Source organism: Lingula anatina, chromosome 5 (genome assembly GCF_051362555.1).
Source record: "Lingula anatina isolate TDL-2025a chromosome 5, LinAna3.0, whole genome shotgun sequence".
Lineage (NCBI taxonomy): Eukaryota > Metazoa > Brachiopoda > Lingulata > Lingulida > Lingulidae > Lingula > Lingula anatina.
The window spans coordinates 5,675,969-5,688,312 of NC_141771.1; the positions used below are offsets into that span (position 1 = coordinate 5,675,969).

Sequence of the window (12,344 nt, forward strand, 5' to 3'; positions counted from 1 at the left end):
TAATCATCTCTAGCTAATAGAATCCCTTTCATTTAACCTAATTAACTCAAAGTAAGCTATCTAAGAAATTAGAGAACAATCAATCAACGGGAATGAGACGTGGAGTGATACCTAATAAGTGAATTGACACGTTTGTTACCACGGCGACCCACCAAATAAGTCAAGTAGTGCAAATCCGCAGAGAAAAAAAGCTTATCAATTATAAAATTCACGATGATGATAACAATTATAATAAGTTAATAGTATCCCTGTTCTCTGATTGGACAACGAAATTCTTACACTTAAGACGAAGAAATAATGAAATATTTTCTTAAAAACGGAAATATCAGTTACCCATCTCGTAAGCTTATAAACTCTGATATTCCACCCAGCGGGTTAGAGATTATTTACTCCCTATTTTGATGGATCTCCGAAGCGAAAAAATAAACTTTCTGCCAAATAAGAGGAGATACCTAACAATATCAGGGATGTTAGTATAATCACTCGCACGTAGATAAGACGAGGGACTGTACAGTTTGCACTGAGGTCATTTATGACGAAATTTGACTATTGAGCCAAGGGCAAATACACAAACACATTCATGTACATATATTTTTAACCGGAGTACGTAAAGGTATAACTAATTGAACCACGCATGCACCGATAGAAACCTACACTGTATGTTTACCGTAATTATCAATCCATAGTCAATTTTAGCATAAAGAATTAATTGAAAATTAGCCGGGCATATTGCTCTTTTCTATCGACCAATAGTGTCAGGTTTTGTGCGTATGTAGTAGGGCGTGATTGGCCACCGTTATTGACAGCTGATTAGTCCAGGCTGTGATGACGTCACAGCACGTGGGAAGACATTACTTGTCATGTATGGCATGGTATAAATACCAAAACTGACTGACCTGTTACATTATTGTTTGGAAACTGACTACACATGGATAAAGCTCTAGTTTTGGATGTACCACGAATACAGGCAAGGGTAAAGGTTATTGTTTTGACTGCCACGGTTGCTTTCTTGGTGTTAATAGTCACACGTCCAGGAGTTAAAGATATGGTGGAGGCATACTGAATAAGTTTAGGGGAAAGAACGAGTGTGAATTTAGTTGCTTTCATTATTTCGAAGAGGTTGCTAGTGATGAAAAAATCCTGCGTAGAGCTAATCTTTATATATGTAGACACAGTGCATTACAAAAGGCAACCGGCGACTATTTGGTAAAATGGCCAACCTGAAGAGTGGTGATAAAGGAAATTGCGCCAAGTTTGACTTTAAAATATAAAAACGTGTAATTTTTTACCTGATATATCACCTATCATAATTATTGAGGGTCGTCAGCACAGGTCTTCAACGAATAATAACAATTTAGACATTCTCTTCTCAATAATCAAGTCCATTAGGAGGAACAGCACCATTAACGCTCTTTTTCAAAATAACAAGCAATGTGATTTACAGTTTGTACCATTTGTGCCTTCAGTATTTTGTTTTCTTGCTTACACATTATTGTCGTGATTTATAAAAGTATAATTGTTCTCCTTTCAGATAATGAAGCTACACCTAGGGGCACTAATCCTTGCAGTGCTTGTTATGACCTGTTACACTGTAGATACAGACAAGGTAAGTTTGTATTCTCTATCTATATCAAAGACGTACATGCACATCTTATTGTTTTGTGAATAAAAAAAGTCCGACATTAATTCCCTAACTTAAAGAAGGGACAGTGTTTTATTAAATGTTATGGAAAACAAATCCATATGTCAATCAGAAATTGTTTGGTATTGATTTGACCTAGAATTTTTATGTGAAAATAATGTTAACTCTTCATTCAAAACAAAAAAGGGGTATGTTTTGTGTTCGACTCAAGCTCATTGATTTTTCATTCTGTGGTATTGTAACGTCTGTCTTATAAAACATATATTTCCCGAGATAAGGGCAGTAAACTGATTATTAGCACAAATAACAATCCCAGTGTTTTATTTAAGCCTGTTTTCCACGTGACATCCTAGTACCTCATAACAATACGGGGAATGGTACATTTAAGGACATAAAAAGAGATATTAACCAGCTTTCGAACAAAATCGAAAACACGGCAATCCAATCATGCCATCAGTGACATTTTTGAATGAAGTTTATCAAAAAGAGGTCTGTGATGCAGATTGTTATCGATTAGAGCTGCGTATAATAACAGTAAACTGCTGTCTACATTTCGAGTGGAAACCGTCCACGAAGTCGACGCAAATGTGATTCACTTGATGCTCATTGAATCAAGGCAGGTTTCAGTACCCAGAGGATTTCAAACTGCGGAGAGATAAAATAAGATCTGCAATGTACAAGCATTTAGTTCGAAACGTAATTAGAAAATCTGTTTTCCTTATCATTGAATGCGAAGCATGAAACACCTGATATATGCTATTATTTTGGTCTTTTAAAGTGAAAAGCCAAGTCTGTTTCTATTTGAACGCCTCAGGGGGGTTTTACAATACGCGAATGCCTTGTATACTTTTTGTCCTGATTCAAATTGCCCTAGACGTTCTCACCTCCCTGGGGAACATATAGCCCAGATTCAGTATGAACAAGTACAAAACCTTTCACTACCAGACCAGGTAATTTGCCTTTGCTTCAATCCTTTAAATGCTGAGTGTTATGCAAGGGGAAAATACTGCTGGTACACTTTCCATGTATAAAAAAAAGACTGGAGTGTCCTTGGAAAACGTCAAACACAAGGAACTTTCCGCGCGGTTATCTAACCGCAAGGCCATCCGATCGGCTGTCTAACCCATGAATAAATGACTGGAGGGGCTTTATTCCGTCATCTGGGGAAGAGATTTCCTTTCTCTATCGATTAAAGTAAATATCATACTTCCGGTATTGTCAGAAACAGGCTGAAATTATGTGAAATACGTCCCTTCGTCAGCGTGTGTCAGAGTATCATAAAATGGAAATGTAGACTGTTTTATCCACCATGTCCTTTTTGATTTGATAGTCATGACAGTTTCAATGTTCATTAAGCTAAGGAAATATGTTTAGAGGTCGATACATTTATTTCAACATGCTTTGCGTTTATCGTACAAACAGAATGTACGATGTATATCGGTATATCCACGACATTTTGCATTTTTGGATTTCAAGTGATTAATCTTAACAAAGTATTACGTTCAAAGACAATCGTCTATCACATAAATGTCCAAGGATAAAAATAAGATAAAAACACTGGTATGAGATGTAAGCATAAAATCAAAGATTCAGAGTTTATCTTCGGTAAAGGCAGACCCTCCGGGTTCCAAGGCTGGCACTGTACCAACCTCCCACACTCTTTGACTTTGGAGACACCCCTTTCTCCTCACAATCCAAAATCTGTTCGGTACATAGCATGATACAATGCTTTGCTGAATTATATGTTTGTCGATCCAAGAGGCGTTTATTTTCCCCCCTTTGGTCCCCCAATCCCTTAGCAAAACACTTCCATCTTTTGTCGGAGAAGACCCCAATGGACGAGAACAGTAATTCCTATTCCCAAATGACTTAGATTACTATCTCTCCAAGCGTCTATATTTTCAAATACGAAGTGTCTGGCTGAAAGAAATAAGTGATTTAGGAATCAATCTAGAAATATTTTCAGAAAATATCTGTAATCTCTGTTCAGCCAGGACATACTTTATGTTGCAGAGTGTCAGAGCCGCTGCAATTACTTATTCTAATCAAAGTGAAAGAAAAAATACTGGACAGACATCAGTAATCATTATACTGACTTTATATCTTTCAGGCAGAAACAGAAGTTAAAGCACCATTAAAAAAGAGGGACATTACATTAGAAAGTGACATAGATATCCCAGATGATGAGTATAAGCGAGCAAAATTTGTGGACTTTAAACGGGAACCGTATTATGGGTTCGAGAACCCAAGGCGATATCTAGACGACAGCGGGGATACTTATGATTCGGAAAAACGTGCTAAGTTTAATGACTTCAAGAGAGCGAAATTCAACGACTTCAAAAGAGCAAAGTTCAACGACTTCAAACGAGCGAAGTTCAATGATTTTAAAAGAGCGAAATTCAACGATTTCAAGAGGGCAAAATTCAATGATTTCAAGAGAGAAATGGGGGGATATGGAGAACCGCCTTATATGGGATATCACGATCTAGGACTGGAAGAAAAAAGAGCCAAATTCTTTGATTTCAAGAGAGTGCCAGGAACCTTTCTGGCGGACCCATACGAAGAGGATATGAAACGAGCCAAATTCAATGATTTCAAACGAGCCAAATTTAATGACTTTAAACGAGCCAAATTCAATGATTTCAAACGGGCCAAATTCAACGACTTTAAACGAGCGAAGTTTAATGATTTTAAAAGGGCCAAATTTAATGACTTCAAAAGAGCAAAGTTCAACGACTTTAAGAGAGCAAAATTTAACGATTTCAAACGGGAAAGTTACGACGATGACTACTTGGTACCTTACGTAGACACTTACCCCGAGTTAGCTGGGTCTAGAGGAAAGATAGTCGACTTTAAAAGATCCATAAGGGAAAATGTACCCCAACACGAGGTACGTTAGTGTAATGTAGCGCTGGGTAAGAGCATCGTTAATTAAGGTGATGTTTTATGTTAGTATTGTTCACTAGAGTAAACAGTAAACTCACGAAATCATTCACAGCAGATTTTAATATCGGATTTCCCATTTCCAATAAGCCTCAAGTAGTACAAGTGCAGCAAGAGCCGTTTACTTTGGTCACTTGTAGATTAGTTTCATTCCCTAGTAATACCCTTTTTTCTTCTTCTCCATACAAAACCGTTCCAAAATATATAAAGAATATAGTTGAAACGTTAATTAGCTAGATTTTCGACTGGTATTGATATAAAACGATTAGCACAGCCTACTTTTGAACGCTTCAACTGTTACATGTAGAAAGAGTGCGTTTGTTGAGTTTTATGTGAATCTCCTATTGTTTCAATGCATTCACGACATCTGCTCACCTAACACATTTTTGCCTCTTTATCTGATGTTTTATGTTACATCTATCCTATGCTGGGCAGCGGTGTGACAGGAATAGTAGTCCTGGGAATGAAAGTCCGGAATCCCGTGACATAAGTACACGTTATAGGGTTAGTCGGAGTATTGGTGATAGTATATTGGACGAATTGTGCAAAGTAATAGGGTACGGACTACGGTTGCTAGTGGACTGCCATTCCTGTCCGTTTTGTTATTGTTTAACTCACAGCATCTCGTGCCATCACGCTTGACGTCACGAGCGCTGGTTCGATCCGCGTGAGTGATAAGTCGGGAGTTATTATAATTTTTGAAGCAGTTACGTGTATTTAGAATGAACATAAAAAGACCCTGTAAAATTACAAAGGTGTAAATAAAGCAGTGATGGATATATGGAGGACAATTATGTTTTTTAACACCTGGCCATGCCTGCACAATGCCAAAGCCTGTAATGACTCGATTAAGAGCTAATAATGTGTAATGTTAGCGACTTAATATTTTCTCTATTGTAGGGTTATTTGAATTAAATATTTTGTCGTTTTTCAGACTGAGGCAACCGACACGAGTATGCACTCGTAACAGGGCCATATATAATTTTTTGTAAGTATAACAACTAGAATAACACAATCACAAATAAACTGAAACCTTTCAGAAACATTGCCCTTAATTCAACCATCTTTTTTTTTTTTTTTTTTTTTTTGCAAAAATAACGAGAAATAAAGGATCGGGTCTTTGTGTTAAAATGTCGGTTATTTGACAACATTTGTGCTTGCAAAATAGTAACAGATCATGTAAGTATGCTACATTCACAACACCGACGCATTCCTTCGACAAATGAATAGATTGTCAATAAGTATATAGTCTACGATACCCATTCCATTCATCATACTATTTTAGGCCTCATATTGGAGTTTCTGTTACTTTTTTGGATACAGTTGACATATCATATCTCACCTTTCTGATGCCTAATTGTCTTGTCATTCCAGGTTTCCAAAGCTTTGTCCAAAGCTCTACTTTATGTTCAATGAATGAGTGGATAAAAGTAAAAGCACCACAAAAATGAGACAGGGAGATATTAGTTCATATATTAATATACCACTTTATCAGAGACAATAGAAAACGCCTGTATGGTGTCATGTGGGTAGCGTGTTTTTGTATGTTATTCATCGCTCGGTTGACTTTGCCGTCTCTCTTTATGAAATCAAAGTATTACATGGAAAAGTTAGGCACATCATTAGCACAAGCAGAGGACATATAGTACTAGTAAACAAAACTGTAGACGGCGACACTGTATCGAATACCCTGGACAGTACAGATCAAGATCTTGCATTTTTCACTTGTGTCTATTATTACGTAATGTCGTGCTCAAGGGCGGAGGGCACGAGGTTACCTGATTGGGCAGCAGCAGTGAAACCGGAAGCCGAACTTTATTGCGCGGCGATGGCAAAAAGCAAACAATTTCTCAAGGACACAATTCTTATATCTTGAATAAATCCGCTAGCGTGAAACCTCACATTTGGCAGTTAAGTTGAAACAATTTCAGAGCGTGGACTTAACATTTCAAAAAGCTTTCTACTTTTTTTTTTTTTTTTTACGCAAAATTAAAATTATCAGAGTGAAAGAAGGCGCTCAATTCTGTGGAAAAGACAGCGACAGAAAGGAGATTCCCGCAAGTCTAGGAAGGCTTCAACCCACAAATGTCTATTTTAAATGTTTACGATTGAAGTCAGATTGAAGTATTTGCTCTTTTTAAATTATTTATATATTTATTTATTTTATCTTAACTGTTGTAAATAGTGTATAACTATACATGCTTTGTGTTAATAACTTATAAGCTTCCTTCTGCAAGTTAGAAATTATCCAATAGAATACCACCAAGGGAAAACGTTCTTTCTGCTTCTGCGCTTTTTCAGTATAACTTGTACTAACATGAAGCCGAATTTAACCGATAGATCAATGCTACTGTCGGGGGACATGTGACAAACAGAAGTTAGTTAATAAAGTCCCGTCAGGGTGTGTAGAACGCTAGCGACCGATATCGCCCTGTTATATTGAATTTACAAATTAAGTAACAAATTAAGTAACAGTGCTCCATATCCCAAAACCCTCGTGATAAATGATTTCTAAAATATTTATTTCCTCTATTTTTGTATTCCTATTGTTGTCTTCTAATGGTAAGAAGGCTGAAGGCAAAAAGCTTAAATACTTGGAGAAATTGACTGTATTTTCATTCTATGAATATTCTATGAATAAAGATCATGTTCTTTTGACGTTGTGTTTGCCGTGGAAAAATATTACTTGATTAATCGCTATATTTTAAATAAGGCAGTAAATGCGTAGTGGGGGAAACTATGGGGTTAAATATACCCAGCGATCTGAGCCATCGTGTATGCATTAAGTCATCTAAACTGAAAAATCTCAAGTTATACCAAATCTTCAGTAAAATATTGGATCCATCCTGGAATTACCAATACATGTTGCCAGCAATCATAATCGTTACCTAAACAGCCTTTGGGAATTTATAAGGATGCTCATCATTTCCTGTTGACGCATTTAAAACTTGTTTTTATACTTTAAAGGTCATGAATATTTCCCAAAATAAGGCATTTCTTGCCAAAAATAAAAGAACGAAGCAAGCAGTTTAAGTGCATCCCGCCGCTGATAGATGGATGTAGAAGCTTGTGTACCGAATTATTCTCGATAGACATTGAGGGTGTGAGTGGCATCTCAGGGTTTCAAAGAAATGCTGACTACTGTTTTAACTTTATTACCAACTTAATTTGAAACTTTGAGTTCTTGTGTACTTTTTGAAGAGATTCCCTTTTGACACTTTTGTCAGGAATCCATTTGGAATGTGAAAGGCATTTGTTTCGGTATTTTGTTTATTTTCTTTTTGAATTGTATTTGCATTCACTGTTTTTTTATGGTTTGTTTATAACATATATAAAGTATTGAACAATAGAGTTTTAAGTGATCATTGCACGAAAATTAGGACTTAATTTCAGACATGTTTAAATACAGCTGATTTCAGGTACATAATAGGCTAAAATCAACAACTTAAAGTCAACATTGTAAAAGTGATGCAGATTCGATTTTGAATATAAAAGAATGAGGCAAAACACCAACAACGGTTCAATGCTGCATAAAATAATCCCCATGCAAATTTTGGTTTAATAATGAATTTGAGTTTTAAGATGTAAATTTCCATAGAGCAGTGCTACATGCAACACTGCACGAAATATATAATTTGCTTTACTTGCTTTACAAAAGGAAATGAAAAATAAAATATATAAGACAGACCGAGAAAGAGAGAGAATATTTTATTTGATATAATATTTTGAACTGAACTCACCATCGTTAAAAGAGAATTTGATGTTGATTTAAGATTCATTCATCTGCTGTGTAATGCTGGCAATTACAAACCATATAGGAGGAGATTACACTTGTACGACAAGCAATTACGTAACAACGATATGTTCATTTTATAACATAAATCTTCAGACGTGAAAATGATTTATTACAACTAGCTAGGGTAGTCGTATGTTTTCACACTTTGTCTCATCTCGTCTTACTCGTTTTTTTTTTTTTTTAAATTTATTTTGTTGATCTTCATGCAGTTAAAATCCCCGCTTCACCTGGCTTGCAATCGCTTAGAAAATAAATATTGCATACCCCCGCCCCCCCCCCCCCCCCCCCCCCCCCCCCCGGACTTGACAAAATACAGATTTGACATTTAAAATGGAATATTATTGTTTAAAGGGTAAATGTTGGTAAGAATGTATTTTTTGGGAAAAAAGTGGATCACCTACATGAAAAAATGTGAACAGATGTATATGTAGCCAACATCGAATCCAGACATCATTATTAATGAACATGAAAATATTAGTGCCTTTTTTGTGTACATTTGTGAAAGTCAGCTAAAGTTCGTTCCACATGCGTTTGCAATCCCGGGGTAAGAGGGACTTAACCTAGTATTTATCACTCTGGTTATTCATGGGGCATTAACCTACAGGGCTCTTGTATATATACATACATTTTACACTGTGCACGTGTGCTAACTTAGTCTCCACAAGTTCAATGTGCGTTGTACTTTAAGTAGTTAAAGTTGCTTTTATAATCCATCTTTTTTTACAATTCGCTTTCTTTTTCTCTCTGGTGTGACTGCTTTGTTTACTGTACACACACACACACACACACACACACACACACACACACACACACATATATATATATATATATATATATATATATATATATATATATATATATATATATATATATATATATATATATATCTTAAAACACTGTATTAAGCTGCTCATAATGGACATAATGAACCGCAAGTCTGTTTCTACTCTAGTGCATGTAAGTACACACCGGGTAAACAAACAAGCTACACAAATAAGGAGTGTCCTCTTAAAACGAATTTGGCCTTAACCTTAGCAAAATGAAAAGTTTGCAGCAGATTTGATGCCACCACAAATGTGCCACCCTGAAAGAGCGATGTCTCGTTACCAGAGTGCTGGGGTTATACTAGCAGCAACTACCTTGCAACATTTTACGCCACTGTAGTGATATACCTCACCTACTTTATTGTGCCGTTAATTTAAGTCTGCTGATACGTTGCCAAAGTCTCCCCCACCGCAGTATCCTACTTTATAGTCTGGAGTCATTATATGGGACGTAACTATACTTCACTTTCTACTAGAGTGTTATACACAATGTATTAGAGTGTTCAACTTTCACGTATGTCAGATGTAGAACATAAAACCATATGAATCATTTAAGTTATAGAGACTTCAGTAGCCGATGACGGTGCCCGTAAATATAATAACTAGATATTTACCTGACTGTGTACAAAAGAACGGAATATTTTACGAACTACATTCCATTATACACACTGAATGCATGCATTTTGTTTGGCTTTCAAAGAGTTGTTACCACCAGCCTTTACTTTGATTGGAACACCAAACCATATTACGATTTTTCCTACCGAGATCAGATAATTTCTCACATTCAATACCTCCCAGCCTACCGCTATTATTTCAATGTACGAATTTGCAATTATGATATAGTGTTGTTGTGCGTGTGTGCGTGTGTATGTGCGTGTGTGCGTATGTGTGCGTTTGTGTTTCAACACACTAAGCAATAGAAGCATAAACATGTGGCTGCTACATGTATATCCAGATTTTTTGTTTCCCTTTGCTTTGGAATATGTTGGCCAAAATTAAGAGTTTACAATAAATTCTGTAAGTGTTCTACAAACATAACTCAGTGGGTTCATGTTAGCTTGAAAGAATCATCGGACTTTGTACTGTAGTTATTCTTTTTTTGAAACATTTATAGCTATAATTCATTTAGGCTTCAGGTCTTACTTAACTACAAAGTTTCGCGTCAAAAAAAAAAAAATTAAAATTAAAAAAAACTTTCGTTTAATTCATGATTTCATTTTCATCGATCTCAAATTGCTACCTCAAAATAAAATCAGATATCGATTCATTGCCTTCTTAAGGAATGTACTGAGAAGAGATTCTTATAGAGCAACTGATAACATCAGGGAAGTTGAAAGGGAGAGAAAGAAGAAGCAAAGTGAGACCAAAAGTTTAAAAGACTGCGTTCAGCTAATTTGACATACATAGGTGACAGACATACTGGGAGGCACCAAAGATAGAGGTGGAAGGATATTGATCACCAACGCTTTGAAGCAGGGCAGATGGTGGTGTTGATGATTATGCAGTTTCACAGCAGACGCATACAAACACACAAAAAACTAGACCGGAAACCAGAAGAAGTAATTTTTTTTCAAATATTAATGTACAATTCCGTGTAGGCCTACTGAGGCAAGCGATATACAGTATATATATACAATCTTAACCAGTATACATGTATTCTAAATAGGTTTTATTTGCACTTTCAAAGTGCAAAATGCCACAATATTCAATGTAGGAAGTGTATTACTAGCAGCTTTAATATATTATGATGAAAAGGTTTTTACTGTCACCACAATAGGCCTACTAAATAACTGTTATATTGTGATATTGTGAGGTCATAGCCTTTTTTTGTGTTAGAACCAATATCGATTATTCTTCTTCTTCTTCTTCTTCTTCTTATTATTATTATCTACTTCTTTTTCCATGTAGTCAAAACACATTGACTCTCGATCATATTTGGTGTTGTAACGATTACATCTGCGCACCGTCTCGGGGGATATTTCCGTTTCCCAATGAATAGAGCTGTTAGTTCCCAGAAGGGTGATTAGGGCCTCCAGATAACACGATGTTTAATTCCTTAATGTCTTTATTACCCACGCTTCATCTGAGGGGGCGGAGGCCTGGTGGTGCCCCTAGACAGGCTGCAGAGAATGGATATCTATAGCCCAGGTTACACGTTGAGATTTAGGCGTTACTGATCGAAGACCGAATGACCCCTGCTATTGGATGCTGCTAGGATTAGTGGAGTTCCTGCATAGATGCATAGGCCGAAATGAGATTGTGATTTTTTACGTCAGTGGCAAGTAAAAAATTAAAGAAAACGATAACATGCTGAGATCATTTGCACAACGATGAGTGGGGAAAACGTATGAAAACTGCCCCAGTTTTTGCAACGCCCTCTGCCTGTTAACCCAGGTGAGAAATACACTTAATCCTCATATCAATTACACAAAATGTGCAATAGGGAAAAAATGATAGGCGTAAATCATGTGTAGATCCAGGACTTCATTACATGAGAGAAAATCGAGGAATGCTGTGTTTGAATTGCCAGTCCGTAACACAGGCGTAATAGCTTCCCACGCCCCTATTCTACGCTGTAACAGTCATAATAAGCAGGAGGATAAATTTTTTATTTTTTGAACAAGCTCCACCTTTTCCATTTGTAAATAAAAATTGCTTCAATCGCACCTGTACCATCATCTTCCAGTCTGCCAGTTCTGTTGAGATTTGTCAAACCGCCCTTCGATTAATTTGGGTGCGTCTTGCATATATAACGTTAAGGAGACCGGGTGTCTTCCTTTATCCGCCCTTATGAATTATTTCCAATAAAAAAATCAGAGCAGTGGGGTTCTTGATAATATATAGGTATGTTATTTTGCACCTACGCACACGTCACTGTATCTAGGAGAATCATGAAGTTCAAAGGGATTATAAGCCGCCAGCTGTCTTCCTGATGATTTACTACGTCATAGAGCCAAGGGTACTGAGCATCGCCACGATCTGCTTCAACGTGTTAAAGTGCACTCAAACTGACATAAATCCATGCTGGTTCGGGTCTGGATGACGTCAAAGGTTTAGCAAAAGTGGAAAAACCAGTGTAATAGTATTGGTAATAAGATGCAGTCCGAAGTCCGTTCCCTGTTATACTTTACACAGGTGC

The 12,344-nt window shown here is 36.6% G+C and overlaps 1 protein-coding gene across 4 annotated transcripts; it reads left to right on the forward strand.

The window, feature by feature from the left end:
* Window positions 1–826: 826 nt before the first annotated feature.
* LOC106154715 (uncharacterized) lies at window positions 827–7,243 on the forward strand. Of its 4 annotated transcripts, none has more exons than XM_087013892.1 (6): window positions 827–967; window positions 1,532–1,606; window positions 3,753–4,532; window positions 5,021–5,089; window positions 5,520–5,573; window positions 5,960–7,243. In XM_087013892.1, the coding sequence occupies exons 1-5, from the start codon at window positions 929–931 to the stop codon at window positions 5,550–5,552; spliced, it is 996 nt and encodes a 331-aa protein (XP_086870018.1). In that variant the 5' UTR covers window positions 827–928; the 3' UTR covers window positions 5,553–5,573; window positions 5,960–7,243. The 4 variants fall into 4 exon arrangements, with proteins under 4 accessions (XP_086870018.1, XP_086870017.1, XP_086870016.1 ...); XM_087013891.1 differs by having other exon boundaries at window positions 840–973; XM_087013890.1 differs by having other exon boundaries at window positions 914–979.
* Window positions 7,244–12,344: the final 5,101 nt, after the last annotated feature.

Coding starts and splice junctions, on each gene's coding strand:
- LOC106154715 (XM_087013890.1), top strand. CDS start 929: ATGGATAAAGCTCTAGTTTTGGATGTACCACGAATACAGGCAAGGGTA. Junction 1,607..3,752: donor ACACTGTAGATACAGACAAG/GTAAGTTTGTAT, acceptor TATATCTTTCAG/GCAGAAACAGAAGTTAAAGC. Junction 4,533..5,020: donor AAAATGTACCCCAACACGAG/GTACGTTAGTGT, acceptor TATGCTGGGCAG/CGGTGTGACAGGAATAGTAG.